The sequence below is a fragment of the Denticeps clupeoides genome, unplaced genomic scaffold, assembly GCF_900700375.1.
Source record: "Denticeps clupeoides unplaced genomic scaffold, fDenClu1.1, whole genome shotgun sequence".
Lineage (NCBI taxonomy): Eukaryota > Metazoa > Chordata > Actinopteri > Clupeiformes > Denticipitidae > Denticeps > Denticeps clupeoides.
Window position 1 is genome coordinate 80,484 of NW_021629718.1, and position 24,032 is coordinate 104,515.

Here is a 24,032-nt window from a genome sequence, read left to right on the forward strand (position 1 = left end):
GGACACTGAGTTGGTTTCAGCACATGGATCGTTTATTTATAGAAAAAAAAATGCAGACGGGTCCGTTACAAATAAAGAAGTTTAAATAAAAATGAAAATCTTTACACCTGTATTTCTCTTAAATTACAATAAAAAAAAAGCCCAGTTCAGATAGTGGTTCTGATCTGACCCCAGCTCTCAGTTTCAGGGTGAAACGGCAAGTCATAACTCATCAGTAAGGTCAAAGGTCATATGAAATGCATTGTGTAGGTGAGATCCTAGTAAAAACCGGCATCTCAGACCCACAACTTGCTACGACTGAGGAGAAGCGTTTCTCCACCGAGCTACGTCCAGTTGTCCATGACTGCTGCTGAGTACTGAATCGGGTCCCACGATGGAACGCGGTGGCAGCAGCTTCTACAATCGCACTTGGAATGGTTGTGGGCGTGGCCTCGGTGGCATGGTCTTTGATCATAGTGCCAGGCCGAAGGACAGTCTGAAGGCCATCTCCACAGGAACCTCCGGCACGGAGTCATGAAAGCAGACGTAGAACTCCTGGGGGACGGGTTCTAGAAGCATACGCCTGCAACACACACATTTACATTTACAGCATTTACCAGACGCCCTTATCCAGAGCGACTTACAATCAGTAGTTACAGGGACAGTCCCCCCCCTGGAGACACTCAGGGTTAAGTGTCCTGCTCAGGGACACGATGGTAGTAAGTGGGGTTTGAACCCGGGTCTTCTGGTCTATAGTGGCCTAGTGTGTAACACACTCGCTATCACCCTCATACCACACACACACACCAGGTTTCAGTTGAAGAGAGTGATAGACGTTGCTGCAGGAGACGTAGGGCGGTGGTGGTCAACTTAACATATGAACTACAGACCTAGTTCATCAGTTTATTCATAGCGCTTACTGACGCTTCCGGAATATTCTTATACACACAGACACTCACCCAATCACCCAGTAGGTCATGGTGGGCGCCGGCCTCTTCTGGTCGGCCCAGTTCTCGGGCTGACACTGGAACAGAACCCCGTGCTCCTTGACCGGACCCAGACCGTGAGCGCCCTGAGGCCGCCCAGTGCCACGCCTCTCCTGTGTGGCACACGCGTACGTGAGGCACAGTACATACATGCACATGCACATGCACATTTACAGTTAGGTTACACAAAGCATGAAACACATGAACTCTCTGGATTAGGGACGCACCGATACCACTCGTTAAAAGTCCCCCGATACCACGGTCTGACAAATGTGTAAGGGGTTAATCACAGGCGCCCAGGCCCCGCCCCCAGCCCAGAGCGAGGGAATTTGGTCCACGTTGTGCTCTTGGTGTAAGCCGACGGGCCGCGGTGTCTGTGGTGTACGGTTACGGTACCCTGATGGGCAGGCTCTGCTGGAACACCGCCCGGATGGACAGGCAGCAGTGGTGGAAGTTGCGGATGAGCTGCGGGTGGATGGCGCCGCTCAGCTGCGCCACCTCCCTGTGGGTGGGGGCGATGAAGACGCCCTGCACGCTCTCCATCAGCACGTAGTGGAACAGCGTGTTCTCCGCCCCCGACGTCAGCCTGGCAGGAGGAGAAGCGGAGGTTCAGACCCCCGCTGAGAACCCCCGAGACAAGTTGGAGGGCCGCGCCCACTCACTTCAGGGTGTCGCGCATCTCCTCCGTCTCTCTTTCAGACAGACTCTTCTTCAGGTTGCCCAGGTAGAAAGGGTTGGGGTGCTTCATCCTGGGGATCTACACACACCCTGAAATGAATGTGGTGCTAAACAGGAAGTGGAAATGCTAAACAGGAAGTGGAACTCACCCTGAACAGCTGGCTTCCTCCGCTGCCTCCGCTCCCTTCCGACCCCCCAGAGCCCAGCGAATCGCGGCGTGGGGTGGGAGGCGGCTTTTGGGCGGAGTCAGGGGTGGGGGTAAGACCCTCTTGGCCCTCGGCGGCACTGTCTGCCAGAGTTCTCTGTGGACTGGGCCTCCTGGTGCGCAGTGTGGGCCCCGCCTCCACATAAACGCCCCTGCTTTTGTCCCCGCCCACCGCCTCCGGCTTGATGGCATTTGCCAGGCGGCTCAGCACCGGCGACCCCGCGGCGAGGGAGGCTAGGCGGTCTCGCGCACCGGAGGGCAAAAACCAATCGGCACAGGAGAGGCATGGGGCCGGGGGCGTGGCCAAGCGCTCCTCGATCCTGGTGTCCAGCCCCTCCAGCTGAAGCAGCGTGGCCCTGACCTGGTCCACGTAGACTCTATCAGGGCCGACCACGCCCACCGCCGCCTTCGCACAGCCGCCGGCCTCCAGCAGAACGCACTGCATGAAGTGCTTCTGCCAACAGAGAACACGTCATATTAATCAGACCGAACGCGAATAAATAAAACGATTTCACGCATACAGAAGTAAATGACACTAGAAACAGCATCAGAACGGACCAGGCCGACGACGAGCAGGAAGTGGCGGCCCTCGGGTTCGGCGAAATCGAGAGCGGCGGGGCCGGGCTGCGTGCAGCGGTGGGGGAACACCTCCCTCCAGATGATCAGCTGCCCCACCCGCTGCTCGCTGCCGAGGGGCAGCAGGCAGTAATGCTGACAGTACAGACACACGTCCAGAAGGTCCTCCTTCGGCAGGTGGTTGGCTATCAGGTAGCCCTGTGTAAGCAACACACACACACACAGACACACACACACGTATACATTTACAGCGTTTACCAGACGCCCTTATCCAGAGCACCTTACTATCAGTAGTTACAGGGACAGTCCCCCCCTGGAGACACTCAGGGTTAAGTGTCCTGCTCAGGGACACGATGGTAGTAAGTGGGGTTTGAACCTGGTTCGTTACCCGCTAGGCTACCAGCGCCAAAAAGACCCAAATGAAACAGCGCTAGGCGCCACACCGGGAAAACGGCGGGCTGCAGGACGTTGAGCCGGGATGTGAGACCTTGTAGAAGAGACAGGAGCCCAGAGTCACGTAGCAACGCCGCCGGCTGCAGGAGTCGTCGGTCTGCGGGGGGAGGGAGAGTGGAGGGGGAGATGAGTTTCCAGAACGACCGGCAGACTCCAGACCAGAGCACCACAACTGACGCCAAACGGATGAAGCCGTAATAATAGTCTGAACATTCACCATTCCAATATAAGTAGAACGTGCGCCACTTCTCTGGCCGTGGTCCACGCTTCAAAATACAACGGCCCGGCTCTCTATTTGGTCTAAATGATATAACCGTAAAAGTACGTTATCATGCCATCTGTGAGATGGGTTATTACCAGGTCTCCAAAATCGGACGATTCGAAATCCGACAGCACCGCGTCGACCTCCACCTGTCGAAAAACAGAGGCGCAGCTGTCAAAATCCCACGGGTCATTCCCAGTGCCTGGAATGGGGCATCAAGATTGTGGAAAAGCCAGCTATGGCCACAATTATATAGCAAAAACACCCAGAGACATGCATATAAACGGGGGACCCGGCACGCCCCAGACAGACAAAACAAGCCGGCGACCTTGATGTCGGTGGGAAGAGTGAGCCAGCGCACGGCGGGCAGGCCGTCCAGGAAGAGGGCGGCCGACACCTCCTGCGACGCCGTCGCCGTGCTGTGGCTCAGGCGGGACGGCTGGATGAGCTGCTGGAAGAGGAGGCAGAAGAAGTGGTCCAGCCTCGCTGCGTTCTCTCCGGCGCAGAACGCCCTGAGGAGGAGGAGTTCATGCACTTTACAGATGGCGGCCGCCATGAGAGTCTCGGGGCTTGAAACATCGAATGAGCTCATTTCAAGAACAGTTCCGCCACAGACTTTTCAGGCCCCTATGAAAACAGTACATCGCTGCTCATTTGGCCCCGCCCACTTGAAGCAGCCACCAACGGAAGTCTGACCTGTCCAGCGAGCCGTGCATCACTCTGAGCGTACGGACCACGCCCTCCACCACGGTCTGCAAGTACAGCAGCGGGACCCTGGAGCAGAACACACACCACTGAACAAAACATACAGCGTGTTCCCTCTTCAAGTTAACTTAAATTCATCAAATGAACGTTTCCTACAACACATGATTCATTCGATTTAGCCTTAATTCCTTTGCATTGTTTCAAACCAGACAAGTTAATTCATCTTAATCAAACGATTTAACAAGGTTGATCACATATGATTTGGCACTGAATTAAACATGTTATTCTTACCCAATCAAATCATTTGTTACTTTAAAAAAAATTAAGCCGAATTAAATGTGTCTGGTTTGAAACGATGCAAAGGAATTAGGATGGCCCTAATCAAATGAATCATTTACATTTACAGTATTTACCAGAGCGCCTTACAATCAGTAGTTTCTACAGAAATTGAACGAGAATTGCTGGTGTCTTCCTCTTGTAAGTCGCTTTGGATAAAAGCGTCTGCTAAATAAAGTAAAGTAACGTAGTTACAGGGACAGTCCCCCCCTGGAGACACTCAGGGTTAAGTGTCCTGCTCAGGGACACAATGGTAGTAAGTGGGGTTCGAACCTGGGTCTTCTGGTTCATAGGCGAGTGTGTTACCCTCTACTACCACCCTATCATGTTGTGCCAGTGTCGATTATTAAATTAAGTTAAACCCAATTAATTTTTCCCAGTGTGTATGGTTTTCAGTGTGTGTGTGTGTGTGTGTGTGTGTGTACTTTTCTGCAGGCAGGCCGATGACCAGCAGATTGTTTCCCTCTCTCCAGTAGCCCACGTGCACCAGCTGCTTTCTGATCAACAGAGAAGAGCTGTGTGGTAGAGACAGTTGTAGGGACAGGGGGGGAGAAACAGAGTTAATATATGCGGGAATGTTGAATTAAAAATTAAATGTGGTATAACAGATTATAGACAACCATTTAAAGTGGCATATGCCCATTTACAGCGCCTCAGAATCAGTAGTGACAGGGACAGTCCCCCCCTGGAGACACTCGGGGTTAAGTGTCTTGGTAGTAAGCGGGGTTTGTGGTCTTCTAGTTTATAGGCGAATCTAACCCACTTGGCTACTACCTGGAATCACTGGAATCAGGATTCCGGGTCAGAATTCACTGATTCATTGACTAAGGCCACCGTGTCTGAACCGACCTGAGGATCTGTCCACCGGTGACACTCTCCAGCATGTCACACAGCGTGAGGAAGACGCCTCGCACCCCTTTCAGCTCCGCTGAGGCCTCGGTGAGGGGATACTGGTACAGGACCTCCTGCTGCAGGTGGGAGAACAGGCACAGGAGCAGGTCCGACCAGAAGAAATCTTGATTACGGATTACCGGTACAGTACAGCATCAGCAGTTTACAGCACATCCAGTTTACACAGAGGAATTAGCATAAAAAAAAGCCGGAAATAACGTGACAAGTAATGACAAGAGATTGTCATTGTGAAACACTGCAGCACAGCACACGGTGATACGTGTCCTCTGTATTTAACCATCACCCTTGGTGAGCAGTGGGCGGCCATGACAGGCGCCCGAGGAGCAGTGTGTGGGGACGGTGCTTTGATCGGGATTGGAACCGGCTAGGCCACCACTGCCCCAAACAGGTGCACCATTCGAGACACAAGGGACTCGCTCTCTGAGGTAGACCTCGGTGGTGGCATCAGGGCGGGGGGAAGGGACTCTGTCTCAGTAGGGCCCTTAACTCCGCCCCTCGTCAACAGACAGATGGAGGGACACAACAACGTAGAAGAGAAAAGGAGAACCAGCGTCCATTCATTTCTTCATTCGGCAGCACAACAGGCCATCGTTACCGCGGCAAAATCATGTCATTATGGCCACAATTTCAAGGCAACTTCCTTCTGCTACACGACCTGGAGCTTGAATGCCTTGTTGAGTAGAACCTTGTTGATTAGGCCTGTTCTTCACATGGTTCTACATCAAGGTTCTAGGTCAAGGTTATGTTCAGTGTGCTGCTCCTGGCATCTCCACCCCTCACACACACACACACACACACACACACACACACACTCTCCCTGAATAGAACTAGATGCAGCAACACACTCCTGACCACAACCCACGACGCTGAACATCAACTCCTCCTGCTACACCAGCAGACCTACATTTTTTCGGCTAGTTGCTGGGTTTCAGTGGGAAGAGCTGCTGGCCGATTTACAGTCTCAGTGTCTTCCTGGATGAACAATCGAGCCGAGTGGCTTGTGTTACAGTGAAATCCACCTTACAAATCACCAAGTAACCTGTCCGGTGTCTCCCCAGCATCCTGCCGCTGCGTGTCTGAGGCCTGATTCATGGGTTTACGAGGACAAAAAGTCCTTTTGCATGTACTGAATCGCTAAAATCAGTTCACACAAAAAACGATTTGTTCAAAAGATTCATGTAGTGAATCATTCAGTGCTTGGCAAAAGGAGCCTGCGACTCCCGACTTCCCGAACTGAAACACTTCACAGCTTCCAGGACCAGGAGATGAGAGTGCTGTGGACGTGTTGCTTTGACCAACACGTTTGTAAAAATAAGCTGGTATAAATCGTGATGTTTTCAGTGTCCTATGGTATGGTCCTCTGTAAATTGGGCTCAGTCGGTGATCCGTTCACTAAATGTACACCTTGCAGTATTTTAAGAGAAGGATTTGTGAACACTGAACATGCACCGTTCCCTCGCAAATTGTCGCAATGAGAGTCGCACATTTTCTCAAACTGCGGGTTTTGTACTTTGTTACATGGGTGTGTCCTGCCATACGTGAGATGTTACAGTCTCAGTGTCTTCTCCCTACTTCTGTGACACCTAGGAGCTCAGGGCACTGACCACCCGTTTTGGAAGTCCCTGCCAGTAATGCTGTGTGTGTTTCATTTCATTTTCACCACGTTGATAATGGACCGACCTCGTCGTGCACGGACTCCGAGTCCACACAGAGGGACAGGTACAGGACGGCGTGGGGCACGTGTGCAATGGACATCTGCAGCTCCACCATCTCCTCCCCCCACAGAAGACGGACCAGCTGGCTGACCGGAGCAGGGGCCCAGTGTCCGTCGGGGCCGCCGTCGGCTGGTGGCTCCTCCAGGGTCTCCAGGGTCAGCCTGACCTGCAGGAGACCGTGAGAAAGGTCACCACAGAGCTCAGCTAAGGGTCTTCAGACCACTTCGAGGTGCCCATAATCATAAAACCTGTCAAATTTCCACTCAAACCAGCCACTTGAGCCCCATGTCTACTGGCCAGTCATTGTGGCTGGATTGGGCTACTATGGATTAAAGTTAGAACGTTTGTTTTAGATCATACGCCATACGTGGCTAATGAAAGCAGTCTGAAAGAACGGTCCTCCCTCGGTCATGTCTTCATGCTGAACTCTGTGTGGGAGGTCAGCGATGCTGGACGCAGGTCCTTCATCGGCTGTAAATGTGCCTCTGCCGTGTAATTTACTCCCCGGTCGCGTCTTCTAATCAGCTGCGTTCTTCTCCCTGGCACCGTTCCTGTGGCCGCGGTCCTCCCTCCCTTTCAACTCTCGCCCCGCCACAGACCGCGGCGCTCCGTCATTTCAGCATTCCTTGTTCGCCCCGCTTGTTTTTCCATGTGGATGTGGGGCAGAAAGGCGAGCCGAAGGCACCTCCAAGCAGGGACGTTCTCATGAGCCTCTCCAGCTACGCATTTGACGAGAAACGAACCAAATTTCAACGCTCTGACATGTGACGCTACGAAGCCAAATAGTAATAAAATAATCATTGGTTGGGCTAAAGGCAAACCGGCGTCGAGGAGCGGCACGATGTCTGCCCGGAGAAAGGTGATGTGGACAGGCCACCGTGCAGCTGTGCTCTGCCATCAGAAGCTGAATGGGCCTGAAGAATGCCGGAGATAGACCCCCGCTTACCCACTTATCTGTGTCCCAAATGGGTTTTTTTTCATGTCATTTGATCACCCCTGTATTTCACAGTAACGCTTATGGTACGCTTGAAATCCTTTGTAAAGTACCGCGTTAATACGGTCCGTTGGAGCTAAATTAACGCGCAACACGGACTACATTTCCTCTGCAGGGAGCTGTTCGCTACAATAATGGGTGCTCAGCACATCTGTACAGTCTTATGAAGTATATTCCACTGGAGAAAAGCTGTTAAACAGAGAAGAAAAAGAGCGAGAAAGGAGAGAGTAAAGCAGCACGGGCTCTTCCACACCGACCTGCCGCGGGCCAGAAATGCAGGACAGAACCCTCTCGATGTTTTCTGTGGTGACGTCCACGTCGTCCACCGCCAGGAGGACATCTCCTGCACAGGAAACAGCAGACGAGTTTGTCACGCAGCGCACATCGTGACGTACGAAGAGCTTTGCAGGAATTTGCGAACGAGCGAAGACCCGGATCACCACACAACCACTTCAGAGGCTTCGGCCACCGTAATTGCTTCAGCATGGCGGGCAAACGCTGGCGTGTGTGGAATTCCTCGAACCGATCAGTAATGACTGCCGATGAAGATGGAGAAGCCAGTGAGGTCCCGACCCACCAAGGTGCCACTGAGCAAAGCACCGTCCCCGGGCGCCTGTCACGGTGCCCACTGCTCACTCAGGGTGATGGTTAAATGCAGAGGACACATTTCACTGTGTGCACCGTATCACTGGCTCTCAGTATCGCTTCAGTTTCATTAAGAATTAACTATGCTGTAAATCGTTTTAACTTCTTTTCTAAACCTGAACCCTACGCTGCTGGAAACCTCGAAATGGGACATTTCTGCATGCAAGGTGGGTAAAAAGGCCCCGGCGTGGGACCTGAAATGTCCGGTGATGTCCTGCCCCTGCTTACCGACCAGGATCTGGCCAGACCTGCTGGCAGGGCTGCCGGGGACCAGGCCGCGGACGCCGATCCTCTCTTCCCCCCCTCGCTGCACCACGCCCAGCAGGGCCTCCAGGAGCCCCCCGCTCTCAGACTGAGGGCCCGCGCCGCTCCCCAGGCGTTTGGGGTTGAGGTAGACGCACACGTCCTTCAGCCGCCGCAGCCGGACCACCAGTCCTGCCCGTTGTCCCGGCTGGTTCTTCAGAATGCCCTTTCCCTGGTCCTGTCCCCGGTCCCGCGACGGCCTCTTCCTCCTGCGCAGGACGCGGGCCAGCCTCTTCAGCCGCGGCTCGGGGCCCGGGCCGCCACGCCTGCGCCCGTCCTCCGCGATGACCTCCGCCTCCGTGTCGCTGAAGCGCACGTGGTTGGTGGCCGAGGCGTGAACGGCGCTGAGCTGGGCCAGCGTGGCTTCCTCCTCGCCGTCGCTCAGCTCCAGGTAGAAGAGCTCCCCGTTCTTCTGAACCTCGTCCAGCCATTCCGGCTCCAGGTCGCTGTGGACAAGACAACGTGTCAAAAATGCAGGAGGTTGCATAATTGTTTTCAAATAATAAATAAATTAAACGTGTCACAGCTTTATCGATTTTAGCGACTAATTTTATTTTTATTCCATTCGTATTCACGTCTAGGGTTGTAATTCAACATCTATAGAAACTGAATACGAATTGCTGGTGTCGTCCTCTTTGGATAAAACAATTACAGCATTTACTAGACGCCCTTATCCAGAGCGACTTACAGTCAGTAGTTACAGGGACAGTCCCCCCCTGGAGACACTCAGGGTTAAGTGTCCTGCTCAGGGACATGATGGTAGTAAGCGGGACTTGAACCTGGGTCTTCTGGTTCACAGGCGAGTGTGTTACCCCCTAGGCTACTACCACCCCAGTCTCAGCCAAGTAAAGTAAAGTCAAAACCGACCTGAAAATATTCTGGGACACCTACAAGCACCCATTTTACTTCTCTGTATTTCCATAATCTGATTGGGAATGAAAAATCTTTGCAGGCTGATGATTATGGAGATATTAATGGGGCCGAAGGGTTAACAGGCATTAGCTTTTATTTCCACCATGTTCTGGCTTTTTTAAATGACTGTTCCCTCAGCAGATCGCAGTCAGGCTGAGAAATCCCTGACCGGACGCCCTCCTCTTCAGTCCGCCTTTTACCCCCCTCCACAGAAGTAAAACGTTCCAACGAAACCAAATATTCGCTCAGTCCCCCTCCCCGTTCCAGTTGCTTCTCTGTATATTAAGCCACCGCGCTGCTGTGGCGAGCCCTGGCAGACCACGGGAATTCAGAAGATGGCGAAGAGGCGTATAATTATTCACGAAGGTCAACTTTCCAAATTGGAAACAGGACGTTTCCCGAAATCCAGCAAACGCGGCGAGGGACGCGGTCTCGCGTCTGTCCTATTTCTGCGTTGATGACTTTTGTCCAGCAGCCCGATTCGCATCTTAACCCGAAACGTACCGACAACCACTGTGACTGGGCCGCTTGGCTTCCCAAACTGCTACAGATAACACATTCCACATTTTAGCATCTGCAGACGGTTAAAAGGTCAGTAAAGCATGTAGCTTTTACTTCATTTAACGCCTTGTCAGTGCTTCTAAAAATCTGAGATCTGACTGTCTCGCTTATTAAACGTGCTTTTCAGTAGGCCGGCACACCGCTGGTGGGAGGAAGAATGGTGAACCTGGGAGAACACCAGGACAGATGCAGGACCAGAGCAGCCAGCACTTCACCTGCTGGGGGTTCGAGGGTTCACAGCGCTTACCGCCATATGCACAATATAGAGTTTAATTTAATTCATAATAGAGAAGCTTAGCGTGGCGCAGACGTGCATAAAGTAAAGTGATTGTCACTTGTGATACACAGCACACGGTGCACACAGTGAAATGTGTCCTCTGCATTTAACCCATCACCCTTGGTGAGCAGTGTGTGGGGACGGTGCTTTGCTCAGTGGCACCTTGGCGGATCAGGATTAGAACCGGCAACCTCCACCACTGGCCCTGTGCAATGCACCACTGTGCATTTGCAAAGTGGAAGAAATGTGTAGAAAAATTAAGAGCACGAAAGACAGATTACAGTACGAGAAAGTGCAAGGAGCAGAAAAACTACAGTATGAGGTAAAGGGAGGGTGTGCAAGGCAGCTGAATGTGCAGAAGGTGCACTGAGAGGCAGGGGTCCACCACCATGTTACTTCACACAGATGCACATTATATCTTATTTTCGACATCAAAGCGACGTTCGTGCAAGGTCGTGTTTGTCCGGCGTGGCGTGTCTCACTCGGACGAGGCGGAGGTGCTGCTGTAACCGCAAGCGGAGGGCTCGCTCTCGCTTCCTTCTTCCTCCTCCTCCTCCTCCAGTCCTTCATCTTCACCCGAGTTCCGTCTCAGCTCCGCGAGTTCTGCCGCACCGGGACCTTTCCGCGCCATAAAAGAACCCTTATCTGGCTCCCTACGCCGCCGCGCTCGTCCACATCCGGGGTTCCTGGCGGAGCCACGTGACACCGATTCTCCACGCGCGATTGGCCGAGCAGCCCCGTTGCCCGGACAACCAGGAAGCGCAAGCTAATGCTAACCTGACTAGAACGACGCATTATTAAAGAAGCAGGAGGTGAACTTTACTACAACATATAATACCAAAAGATGAATTCACGTGTTGCAAAATGTAAAGTATGCACATGAAATGACAAATTACGGTCAAATAGGTAACAATAAGGGTAACCTTTAACGTTTTGGACTGGTTTATTGGTTTACTTGTAAACCAAAAAAAAAACGAAAAAGCCACTCGCCTGTACAGAAGCACGCTGCGGACCGAGTCGAAGTCCTCGTAGCTCCCGGAGCGCATGTCGAGCGAGGAGGAGACCCCGGGAAGGAGTGGGACGGAGAGGGTAAAGTAGAGCCTCGAATTCCCAGTAGCGCCACCCTCTTTACTTCACGATGATTATAGATTTTCATGGAATTCGCCCCAAAAATAACTCGCCGCGTTCCGGTTTAAGAGCAAGAAGTCCCCGCGCTATTGTCTCGTCACTGTTGTTAACCTCTCTTTAACCTCTTTTAAATAGATGTTTGCTTAACAGCTTTCTGAATGAATCGCTCCAACATGAATTGGTTATTAATCCGACCCTTAGTTAACATCTCTTACACTGCTTATTACAGCTGAAGCGCCATCACTCTGAAAGCGCCTCGCCCTTCTATCACCCCGAGGGACAGGGGAAGGTCCACCAGTGGTGGCGGTCTCAGGAGAACCGTGACGATATCGCGCCCTCCTCGCTGATGTAGACGGGTGACTTCCTTGGTTCTTGAGGTGTTACCCACCAGTCTCTGGACCTCCTCCATGTTGGCTGTCTCGTCTTCACTGGACATGAGCTCCACCACTTTCAGCAGTGTGATCCCAGATGAAGATGCATCACAAAGACATCCTTTTTTTTCCAATCCGCCCCTTTTTAATGTACTTTTAAATGTTTTCTCTGAGCAAAACTACACTTGTTAAAGAGTTTGGCAAAATTACAAAAGCAAATGTAATGAATATGTGTGTTATACACCTTTCCCTCAGGGGCAACGTTGTGTTGGTGATCGGACTTTATAGACATTGTACGTGTGACAGAGTGGTCAGGAACATGAAGAACAACAGGACCCTCCACACCGACGGGACGACGGAGGGACTGGAGAGATTTTCCGCTACCTGACGTGGACCACTCACACTGGCAACCTGGTCAAGAAGGTCCAGCACTATATTTTCCTTCATCCGGCTCAGAGAGTGCTTAAAAAATCGGGCCATAACTTAGCACAATAAAAGTGTGTAACTTTACAATAGAAATTTTTTAAATTCAGTTTTTCAAATGGAAACGAAAAACAATACTATAAGCAGTCCCAACAGCATAACCACGGTAACAATTAAAGCATTCTAGCAATGGTAACCGAGGCGTTCCTTTGCAAAGATGACACTTAAGGATTTATCCAGACACGCGCATCAATGAGGGTAAAAAGCAGAGGACACATTTCGTGGTGTCCCCGCGTCAATGCAAAGAAAATCTCGGACTGGTTACATTGGATGAAAATCACACGCTTTCGGCACATTGTTGGGCTTATTGCTTGCTATGTTTCCGTTTGAGAGAGTGTTACTTTCAAATGTTAAAAACGCAATCATTTGAAATATAACTGTATTTAAATATATGATGTATATCATTGGTCAAAGAAAAATTATTATGAAGAATATTGCAACCACTCCTAAGAAAGTTGCACCGCCGCAGACAAAGACTTCAAGAGTTATCGGTTCATGCTCCTGATCTGTCAGTTGAAGGTAATTATTTTGTTTTTCCACTTAAGATAACATACCAATAACCATGTAATAACTATACATATATATAACTTCTATTTAAAAATCACTACTTTTTGTAATTCAATTAACAAATCAGAGTTAAATAAGATAATTAAAAAATGAAGAATTTTTAGAAAACTTCTTGACCAGAGTTTATTTCACATTTTGATTTGGAGCCAACATAATGCAATGGTCGTTTAATATCACCTCCATCATCGGGATATGTCTGCTCCTCCTGCCTCCACGAGCATTACAAGTTGCATTTTTACAGAGCGTCATACAGGCGGTATATTTCATCTACGTAATGCACGTGATGGTCATTAATATGCATTCAATAATGCTTTGCTTGCTACACAGCAAAATTGCCAGTGTTAATCTAACACTGACCAGAGAGTATATGAGCTCCAAATCAGAGTTAAATTTAACACTTTCAGTGTAAAGTCTGTAAAAGTGACACTAATTAGTGTTAAATGACCGTGACTCCGCCCCTTCCCTGGTAACAAATCCATATGGGTGGTACACAGGTACCAGACAGGTGGTCCATATCAGCCCCATCTTAATATGAACCCAAGAACCCAGATGGGGAGCAAGAGTCTCATCCAACATGTTCATGTGGGTCTTATATGTGGGCTGGTGTGGTCTGCCCAACTGGTTCCCAGTTAACTTTGTCAGGGGGTTCCATGGTGGCCCCATGCAAAAGTTGCCCTGATTTCCCCGCCATCATGAAAAACACTCTGACCGACATGACTTTTCTCTCTTTGTATTAAAGTTTTCTCTCTTTGTATTAAAGTTTATATTAACTCTTGTGGATTATTTCATTGCTTTTTGTAGTTCTAGGGTAAAACCACCAGGGTATTTTAATACTTATAAAAGTTTTTATTGTTTCAGTCAGTATCGGAAAGATTTGTAAAACTGACTTTAATTTGTTTTAATTATGGTGACTCTGCCCCACCCATATGGGTGGTTCTAATCAGGATTTACCCTGATTTACCCACCATATCGTGTAAAAGACTCGGACCAACATGGACCTCACTGGCTTTTCTTTTTTAAATGGTTGATTATTTATCGGTTTCATCCTTTGAATGTGAACTAGTAATACTACTTAATTATCCTTAATAAGACGGTCAACATGACTTTTCATTAATTTCATAATTGCATAAATGTATTAAACTAAGGTATTTGTTACAGCTTGGTTTCAATATTCAATTGTGCAAATAAAAGATCTCCACCTTTTTATCAGTGCTTGAAAAAAGAACTTGATTTAGAACGGATGTTCCACCTTTGATTCATATTGACTCTAAAACAAATCACAAGAAGTTATTAAAGAATAAGCAAGAATTGTTGTGTATGACCAATGGAGGAAGGTTTTATTTGAAAAGTTGTGTATTTCATTCCACAGGATTAAGGAATTATTAATATAAAGTTGAAGTGATTGTCATTGTGATACACAGCAGCACAGCACACGGTGCACACAGTGAAATGTGTCCTATGCATTTAAACCATCACCCTTGGTGAGCAGTGGGCACCATGACAGGCTGGGGACGGCGCATTGCTCAGGCACCTTGGCGGATCAGGATTCGAACGGGCACACTTCAGATTACAGGGGCACTTCATGTTTTCATTATCAGTGACATTAATATCAGTATGGTTAATACCAATACATTTAGCACACAAAGTATTACCAATGTGATGAACATACAAAGAAGAGTTAATATGAACTTCTCAATAACAGACATTGCTGAAGTTTGAGTTTGCCGGAGGGGGCGTCTGCGCCACCTTCTAATTCTTCTTCTTCTTCTTCTTTCTCCCTCTGCATCTCTATCATCTCCCCTGTTTATGTGTTTGTCTTCTTCATTTACTGAAGTTTTGTTATTTGCCTTCTCTTCCATATTGGATCGAATGATTGAACATGTCATAATGTCAGTTTCTCTTTTATAAACTACTTTTATAAACTACTCAATTCTTTGAACATATTAAAGAAAGAATTTAAGAATTTATCGAGACACTGTTCATTCTTTTTTTTTTATTTGGTGTTGGAACCAATGTAATGAGACGACAAGTGAAGGTCACCTGGTCATGACTGTGTGACCGCGACCAGACGTGACGAGACGTCTAGTGGTGATCGGTTCATATCAAAGCATGATGAGCAATAAAGCAAGGACAGAATGGATGGTCAAAGGATGGATTTATAAATTCTATATTAATATATTTATAAGAAAGTAAGAAACCAGTGGTGGCCTAGCGGTTAAGGAAGCGGCCCTGTACTCAGAAGGTTGCTGGTTCGAATCCCGAGCCGGCAAGGTGCCACTGAGCAAAGCACCGTCCCCACACACTGCTCCCCGGGCGCTTGTCATGGCTGCCCACTGCTCACTCAGGGTGATGGGTTAAATGCAGAGGACAAATTTCACTGTGTGCACTGTGTGCTGTGCTGCTGTGTATCACATGTGACAATCACTTCACTTTAAAATACCACTTTAAAATACCTTTAAAATACACTGGAGACCTTTTTAAAGAGCTTGATGGAGTCATTAAGCATTTTTTTATTTTGACAGCTTCTGGTTCTAGGAGGAGAGTGTTAAGTGTTCTTATTTCTCACCTCGAGTGTGGACACACATGTGGAGCAAGAGTCGTCCCTGATTTACCCGCCATCCTGTAAATGACTCGATCCAACACGTTTATTTGGTCTATATCTGTGTGTGTGTGTGTGTGTGTGTGTGTGTGTGTGTGTGTGTGTGTGTGTGTGTGTGTGTGTGTGTGTGTGTATATATATATATATATATAAAAAGATTGGTTATAGCTTGTATCGTTTAACAAGACTGTATGTTTGGTCCTTTTCAAGTCCGTCTTAAAATGAATGCGTGATGTTGGATTAATATCATGAATCTGTTCAGATAATACTGAATATCATAATTCCAACAAAAGACAATGCTATTATTACAAGTACCCAAGAGACCCATGAGTTGAAGAAAAATGGCTTGGACTTTTTAATGAATATTCTGCTTTTTATATCGCCATTTTCTTTCTATTATGGTTATTTTCTCTCTGGTGTATTCTTTTCTTCTTTCATTTTTGACGGAATGAAATAGATCTCGATATATGTAACATACTTGTAAATTCATATTCTTTTTTTTAAGTAATATTTCATGTTCTTTGTTGGAGCCTTGTTGGAACCAGCATCACTGCATACCAACATTATTTACACAGCTCCCATAATACACGCGGTGTATTTCATCTATGTAATATGTGGATGGTGGTTCATATACAGGCAATAACTCGAAGTTAGGCAGTGCTTCTTATGCCAGATGAATTTTTTACCCAACTGCTCTGTATTTTCTGTGCTTTCCACTCTCACAAGGTTACGTCACTTTCCTCACCTATTGTCATTATCGTCAGTTTTGATTCTAGAGGTTGTTTAGTTCGGGTTACTAGATTTTAATATAATTTAAGTGAGTTTTCAAAGAACCACCAAGTTCCAAAGAAAAATACTTTTTATAAAATTAACCAAAAGATGTCTTTGAATGAGACCTCTACCACTTCGTCTACTTCTTCATTGTCTGTGTCTTCTGGTTCTTCCCTTAACCAGGTTTAGTTTTTGTCATCTTTCATTTTTATTAAAAAATGCCTTATATATCAACTCTCTATTTCTCTCTCTCTATATATATGTAAATATTTATATATAAATAACTTCTGCTTGTCAATACTTGTTCAGTGACCAGCATTTTAACCATTTATTTTATTTATACATAAATATAATTAAATCAATATAATTAAATCAAATAATAATTACACATCTTTCTTGGGTTAGTTTTTATTCATTTTTTTATTAGTTAAAATGACCCCAAAATTGGGTGCAATTTAGTCCTGATTTACCACCGTCATGGTGAGTTGAAGAATCCAGCCCCAACACAGTGACCTACCTAATCTGAAGGATAATTCTTGATGGAACATTTGTGTCTACAAGGTCCATGTAGGTGTGAAGCCCACCAAGAGCCCATCTGGGCTTATAGTGAGCACAGTGTGGGGACGGGCTTCCTTTACCGCTAGGCAACTACTGCCCCATGTGTTGGGGCAACAAGTGAATATGTTGGCTGGGAGGATATAAAGACACTTAATGATCCCAAAAGGAAATGTAGGAATGCCAGAGGTTTTAAAACTCTGTTGGCAGGAGGGTTCTGTCACGACCATCAGGCATGACGCGGCGGGTGTACGGAGAGGAGGCCGAAGAGTGACGAGGAATGAAGGACGCGATCACCTGACATCACAAAACCGGGGTTTAATGGTCAAGCACAAGACAGGCGAGACATCCGAGACGTTGACACTGGTCAACAGGAACAGTTGACGGCGAACAGGGCCGCTTTATACATTTGACACAGGTGAGAACGATTAGGGAACATTTCACATGACAACAATGAAACCCCTTTTCGGACCGGATCGTGACAGGTACAGTGCTATGTCATGGCTGGGATGACATCGTATCCTTTCCTCGGGTGTCAAACCACTACATTCCAGGCATGTGTTCTAACAAGCATGGAAATGACTCAACATCAGCGAGAGACATTGCAAGAGCAATAAAAGAGATTTACTTTTATTTAAATATATAAATAAACAATGGTTACACAACGCGTGGGCTTTCGGTATATACTCAATTTTAAACTATTGGCCATCTGTAGCCCTCTGCGCCTCCTTGCCCAGGATGAAACGCACATCTCTCACACTCTTAACGCATTTCCCTATTTATTTGTCAATTCCGTTTTTTATTTGGTAGGTTTGTCAGAATTATGATAATTCACAGACAAGTAACCAATAGCAATACTGCTAACACTCCTAATAGTACAAGTGTACAGCTCAAGACAAAGGGCCGTTGGTCGACCACAATTACTCTCGCCATGTTTCTCCAGCCTCTTCTTTCACGTCTACATCCAGAGGTTGTGGGTCTGGGTTCTTCTTCATAGTTTGTGGGTCTGGGTACTTCTTCATAGCTTGAAGGTCTGGGTACGTCTTCATAGTTACTTTGTCTGGGTTCGTCATATAACAGATTATTTGGAGTTTAATAATAATTTGGACTGTCCATTTCAATTATTTATGATTAAAACAAGTCCGGTTGTTTAAATATAAATATCTTCCTACTTGAAACATTGAGAATTCTTTTTCAGTGCTTGTGAACATTATGGACAGAAACTAAAGACTTTCTGGGGAGATTAAATAAATACGACTATCACTAGTGAAGAAGCACGTCTGAAATGGCTGAAATTAAAGAGAGTGTCTTATTAAAATGTAAAATTAATGAACGTAAATGACTGAACGACGAAAAGGAAAAGATAAATGACCATTTCATTATTTTGATGGGTGTAATAAATCAGAATGGAAAATCACTTCATCACATCCATGCACAAACATGAGCTGAAAAGATTGTGCAGCACTTAGAATTTTGCCAAGAACAAGAATTTTTATTCACACAGGAGACCTCATTCAGCATAAATCTCTTCAATGGTAAATTCTGGATATGATCATTGTATCTCACCACTTAGCATTAAGGAAAACCACTCAATTCACAAATTAACACCAGCAGTCTAACACTAACTAATAATTTACTAAATATATTTACATATTATATTAATGATTAGAACATGAACAAGTAGATCAAATAATATTCCACTTAACAAATACATTTACATTTACAGCATTTATCAGACGCCCTTATCCAGAGCGACTTACAATCAGTAGTTACAGGGACAGTCCCCCCCTGGAGACACTCAGGGTTAAGTGTCTTGCTCAGGGACACAATGGTAGTAAGCGGGATTTGAACCCGGGTCTTCTGGTTCATAGGCGAGTGTGTTACCCACTAGGCTACTACCACCCTATATATCACATATATCACAACTCAAAAGCAAAAGTCCTCAAAAACTCAAAACAGGCAAAGTGAATAGTTGAAATAACCCGGGTTATTACCCACTATTTGTGGGGTACCCGCAGGCCACAAAATGGCTGCTTCTCTCTCGCAGAGCAACAAACCAAAAAATACCAGATAGCTCCTTAATCCTGTCATCCGCCGAGCGGCATGAAGAAACCTTCTCAGGACCGGTCCTGGTGTCCAGCAGAGCTCCTCGGTCCCTTCGCTCGTAACGTAACTACAATATACTCTACTGCACCGCAATACCGCAGGTAGTACAGATATTACGAATATCAAAAATACAGTAAATACGTATACAACACGTTATTCCTCCGTTCATACAGCAACACCTCATCCAGGCGTTTATCCGGTTCTTCAGCAGGGCCACACACACAACTTCTCAGTTAACCGCATTACCAGATAAAGAAAGAGGAACTGAGAGATAGAACATTTTCCATTTGCTTCTGATTTAGATGCATGAAGATAAGCTGCTAACAAGAGACGTGAAGAGATGAGAATTTGCTTAAAAAGTAAACCTGCTTTCTGTTCCTCAAGCCACTAAAGCAGCGAGCATGTCCAGCAGTGCCATCTACTCCAACGTGAAGATCAAGGCGAAGCAGGCAGCGGTGGAAGCGTCTGGTACAGGTTTGCTCCTGCTTTTTCATTCTGGAGTCCCTGCTGGATAAACGCCTCATAACAACAACAACAACAGTATGTCTCAATGGGCTTTGACAGGCCCTACAGTTGACACCCCCCACATTTGACTCTTCTGCACACAAGGAAAAACTCCACTCAAAAAAAACTCTAGGAGAGAGAAAAAAGGTCGGAAGAAACGTTGGGAAGGAGTGATACAGAGAGGGACCCCCTTCCAGGGTAGAGTGAGCCTGCAAATGGTGTCAGTGCAGGGTTGGGGATGATATAATAATAAGTCCTACAGTTGTAGGGTTGGAGAAGTCCAGGATGTAGTCAGTGTCATGGTCTAGATTACGTGTCCATTTGGTCCACTTGAAGATCCCTATAGCTGTAGTTGTTACGGTGGTGGTGGCTGTGGTGACCCTTTGTTTCATGGTATGTCCTTGTTAAGCAGTTGTCAGGAACCAGGATTTATTTGCTGGTCTCTTCACTGGGGTCTGCCAGTAGTCTGGACGCTTGATTCCGTGTCTCTGAGAAAAACAAACAGAAGCAGCGGCAGACGGTTGCACTGTACCACCGATACTGAAATCTGTGGTTATAGTGGTATATTGGTGCTACAGTGGCCCGGTACCCTAAATAGGACAGCCTAACTAGGGTGAATTTAACTTAGTCCGTGTCTAACAGGGGGACTCTGTGATAAACTGGACTTTGACACTGCGTCAAAATCAAGTGAAATGAGGGTCTAGGACTTTAGCAAAAAGCCAGAGAAAACAGATAGGTTTTCAGTTTGGATTTAAACACTGAGACTGAGTCTGAGTCCCGGACACTGACAGGCAAGCTGTTCCACAACTGCGGAGCTCTATAGGAGAAGGATCTGCTCCCAGCTGTGACCTTCTGCACCTTTGGTAGCAGTAGTGACCCCGCACGCATTGATCGAAGGGGGCGTGGCGGTTCGTAAGGAACCAAAAGTTCACTCAGGTACTGTGGGGCGAGACCATTTAGAGCTTTATAGGTCAAAAGAAGGATTTTGTGGTCAATCCTAAATTTGATGAGTAACCAGTGCAGTGATTGTAAGACTGGGGTGATGTGGTCAAATTTCCTGGTTCTAGTTAGAACTCTGGCTGCAGCATTCTGTACTAGCTGGAGTTTACTCATGCACCTACTAGAGCATCCAGACAATAATGCATTGCAGTAATCTAACCTTGATGTAATAAATGCATGGACCAACTTTTCTGCATCATGCATTGAAATGATATTTCTTATTTTCGCAATATTTCTAAGGTGAAAGAATGCTATCCTAGTGACATTATCTATGTGTGAATTGAATGAGAGACCTGCATCAATGATGACATCTAGATCCTTCACTTCAATACTCGGTGAGATAGAAAGGCTATCCAGGGTTATTGTGTAGTCAGCCAGTTTATGCCTGGCTGCTTGAGGCCCAATTACAAGCGCTTCTGTCTTGTCAGGGTTTAACAGGAGAAAGTTGGTGAGCATCCACTGTCTAATGTCCTTCAGACAATTCTCTATATTGTTCAGCTGCTGCCTCTGATCTGGCATTGCTGACAGATACAGCTGTGTGTCGTCAGCGTAGCAATGAAAGCTAATACCGTGTTTGCGGATGACGTTACCTAAAGGTAACATGTATAGGGAAAAAAGTAACGGACCTAGGACAGAACCTTGTGGAACACCAAACTCTACTTTACTATGTGAAGACGAATCACCATTGATGTCCACAAAATGATATGATCTGAACCATTCAAGGGCTGTTCCCTTAATCCCGATAACATTCTCTAACCTGGCAAGGTGAATAGCGTGATCGATAGTGTCAAACGCTGCATTCAGATCAAGCAGGACAAGCAGCGAGATGCGTCCCTGATCAGAGGCCAACAGCAGGTCATTAACCACTTTAACCAGCGCTGTCTCAGTGCTATGATGAGGTCTAAATCCTGATTGATATACTTCATGGATGTTGTTACAGTCTAGGTACGCGCTCAGCTGCTGGGCTACGACTTTTTCTAAGATTTTTTTATATGAACGGAAGGTTGGATATCGGTCTATAATTTGAAAGCTGACTACGATCAAGATCCGGCTTTTTAATCAGGGGTCTAATGACTGCTACCTTGAACGAACTTGGTACGTGGCCGGTGCTAAGCGACGAGTTAACAATTTTGAGGATAGAATTTATAATATCAGGTGCTATTTGTTTAAGGAACCTTGTTGGAATCGGATCCAAAGCGCAAGTACATTGATTTGATGACGAGATTAATTTGATTAATTCATGCTCTTTAATAAGGTTGAATCGTTCTAATCGGTGGTCTATTAGAAGATTATTTTCCATGGAATTAGCGGAGCTAATTGTTGTGCTTTTAATCTTCTCTCTATTCGCGACAATTTTAGTATTAAAGAAATTCATAAAATCATCGCTACTATGATGATATTGAGTGGTAGTATCCGTTTCTGTCTTATTCCTGGTTAGTTTGGCTATAGTTTTAAACAGGAATCCGGGATTATTTTTGTTTTTGTCTATCAACGAGGACAGATATGTTGATCGAGCCGCGCTAAGAGCCTTCATATAGTTAAGTAGGCTCTCCTTCCACGCTATTCGGAATATGTTTAATTTACTTCGATGCCATTTACTGTACGTTCTAATTTCTTCTTAAGCGAGCGCGTGTGATCATTATACCAAGGAATTACGTTTTTATCTCTTACTATCTTCCTTTTGAGGGGAGCGACTATGTCTAACGTACTACGCAGTGTTAATTCTAGACATTTGGTCGCTTGGTCGAGTTCAGCGGGGTCTGACGGTGAGTTTATCAGCGTTGATAAATCTGGTAAGGTATTAATAAACTTCTGTAGAAGAATAACTGTATCTTCTATATTTAAACCGAAGGTCAGTATGAGATCGAGCGTTTGACCACCTTCATGAGTATGTCCTAACTTATGAGTTTTATTTTGTGAGACTACATGAGTTATATTGGTATGTAGAATCTCAAAAGAGTTAAATCCATGTCCGGGTTTATGAGTATTATTATGAGGTTATCATTATAAATTACTGCGACACGTTGTAAGTCGCTCTGGATCAGGACGTCTGCCAAATACCTTAAATGTAAATGTAAATGTCGGGGGTGCTGGTGGTAGGTTCAGAAGGAATGATAGTAACGGGTAGTAAGTTGCTGAAACAGACACCCCGTCCAGTCCGTGGAACAGACACAGTGTCAGCATATTTATGAGTTTTATTAATGTTTCTTGTAGAATCTCTTGTTTTAATAGAGCGAGGTAAAGACACAGTGTTAATATTGTACACGCTGGGTGGCGGCTCTACGCAAATGGCAGACACTCGGTTTAGCCGGTCTGTCTGCTGCCTGGTCTCGGCTCTGGCGAGTCAGTTTTGTTTTTTGGTTCTAAGACTATGAGGCAGATTTTTAGACAACTGAGTGGCACCCGCCCAGTTGGGGTGGATGCCGTCTCGCCCAGAAAGACCAGGCTTCCCCCTAAATATTGGCCAGTTATTAATAAAGCCCACTTTATAATATAGAGTCGCCAATGACTAGAGACGGTGGATTGTCGGACCCAGCGGATGCCTCGCTGAGGGGGGAGAAGCGTCTCTGAACGTGGACCGGTGTGTGGTGCCCAGGTGGTGGGGGAGCTTGGCGGGTCATCACTGCATCACCCAGGAGTGTCCGGCAGCCATCATGCTCCTCATCGTGCAGCAGGTCATCACCACAGTGATTGAAATCTTCATCACAGCCGCGTTCCTTGTCCAGGTAGCTTGTTACTTAGAGTCTAAGTAACAATATTATATGAGTTTAATATAATATATGACCTTTCCTTTTTTGAAAATTAAATATTGAAACACACGTCAGAAAAGGCACATAATAGGTATGTGGGCGTGGGGGGCGGGACTTTGATGCAGCCGTCAACTCGAACTCCACATTTTCTAAACCGTGAACACACAGGGCCGCCCCTAACAAAGATATTAGGTGGCACCCCGAGAACCCCGCGCAGGCTCCTCCAGTGGAACCAGGACTACATCTGCATCGACCCACTGCCGGGGGAGTGATGGAAGACGGGCGTGGCCTTCACGTACGCCTACTGCAGCCTGGTGATCGCCACGGTGATGGTCACGGTGGTGCACGGAGCAGAGCCCGTGGGCGTTCACCGTCACCGAGGTCAGCGGCGTGGTCCTGGTCTCCGTCTTCTTTGTCCAGTGGATGGTCCTCGAATACAAGTGAGATGAATGCAGTGCAGTTTATTCTTCGTTTGCAATTTACTAAAACGTTCATATCTGATTTCTCAGAGGCAAAGAAGAGGATATAGAGTCCATTAAATCGGAATGAAGTAACTTGAAATCATCACCACTGAGGTCTGAGGACATCAGTGTTCGCTTAGTTTGGACTGTCCTGCTTCAACACTGATTGGGTCAATCCCTTTTGAATGTATTGGCTGTGAAAACTAGGGGGTGGAGACTACGAGAGCGGCGTTTCGAAC

The 24,032-nt window shown here is 46.8% G+C and overlaps 1 protein-coding gene and 1 long non-coding RNA gene across 4 annotated transcripts; one reads left to right on the forward strand and one right to left on the reverse strand.

Moving 5' to 3' along the window:
• Positions 1-10: 10 nt before the first annotated feature.
• Positions 11-12,055, reverse strand: LOC114772559 (protein inturned-like). 3 transcript variants are annotated; one of them, XM_028965447.1, is made up of 16 exons: positions 11,490-12,055; positions 8,675-9,195; positions 8,059-8,144; positions 6,773-6,973; positions 5,030-5,148; positions 4,606-4,695; positions 3,836-3,913; positions 3,468-3,651; positions 3,235-3,288; positions 2,912-2,974; positions 2,407-2,622; positions 1,793-2,302; positions 1,628-1,722; positions 1,362-1,551; positions 939-1,078; positions 11-562 (listed from the first exon to the last, which is right to left on the reverse strand). In XM_028965447.1, exons 1-16 carry the CDS (start codon positions 11,543-11,545, stop codon positions 451-453), a joined length of 2,715 nt encoding a protein of 904 aa, XP_028821280.1. In that variant the 5' UTR covers positions 11,546-12,055; the 3' UTR covers positions 11-450. The 3 variants fall into 3 exon arrangements, 2 of the variants coding, with proteins under 2 accessions (XP_028821280.1, XP_028821279.1); XM_028965446.1 differs by lacking the exon at positions 11,490-12,055 and adding an exon at positions 10,982-11,182; XR_003743992.1 differs by lacking the exons at positions 11-562; positions 11,490-12,055 and adding an exon at positions 10,982-11,182 and having other exon boundaries at positions 986-1,078; positions 1,193-1,551.
• On the forward strand, positions 10,623-14,251 carry LOC114772563 (uncharacterized). Its single transcript, XR_003743993.1, has 2 exons — positions 10,623-11,588; positions 11,857-14,251. It is a non-coding gene; the product is annotated as an uncharacterized LOC114772563 (long non-coding RNA).
• Positions 14,252-24,032: the final 9,781 nt, after the last annotated feature.

Coding starts and splice junctions, on each gene's coding strand:
- LOC114772559 (XM_028965446.1), bottom strand. CDS start 11,130: ATGGCGCGGAAAGGTCCCGGTGCGGCAGAACTCGCGGAGCTGAGACGG. Junction 1,552..1,627: donor GAGATGCGCGACACCCTGAA/GTGAGTGGGCGC, acceptor TCCTCCTGCCAG/GCTGACGTCGGGGGCGGAGA. Junction 563..938: donor ATGACCTACTGGGTGATTGG/GTGAGTGTCTGT, acceptor TGTGTGTTGCAG/GCGTATGCTTCTAGAACCCG.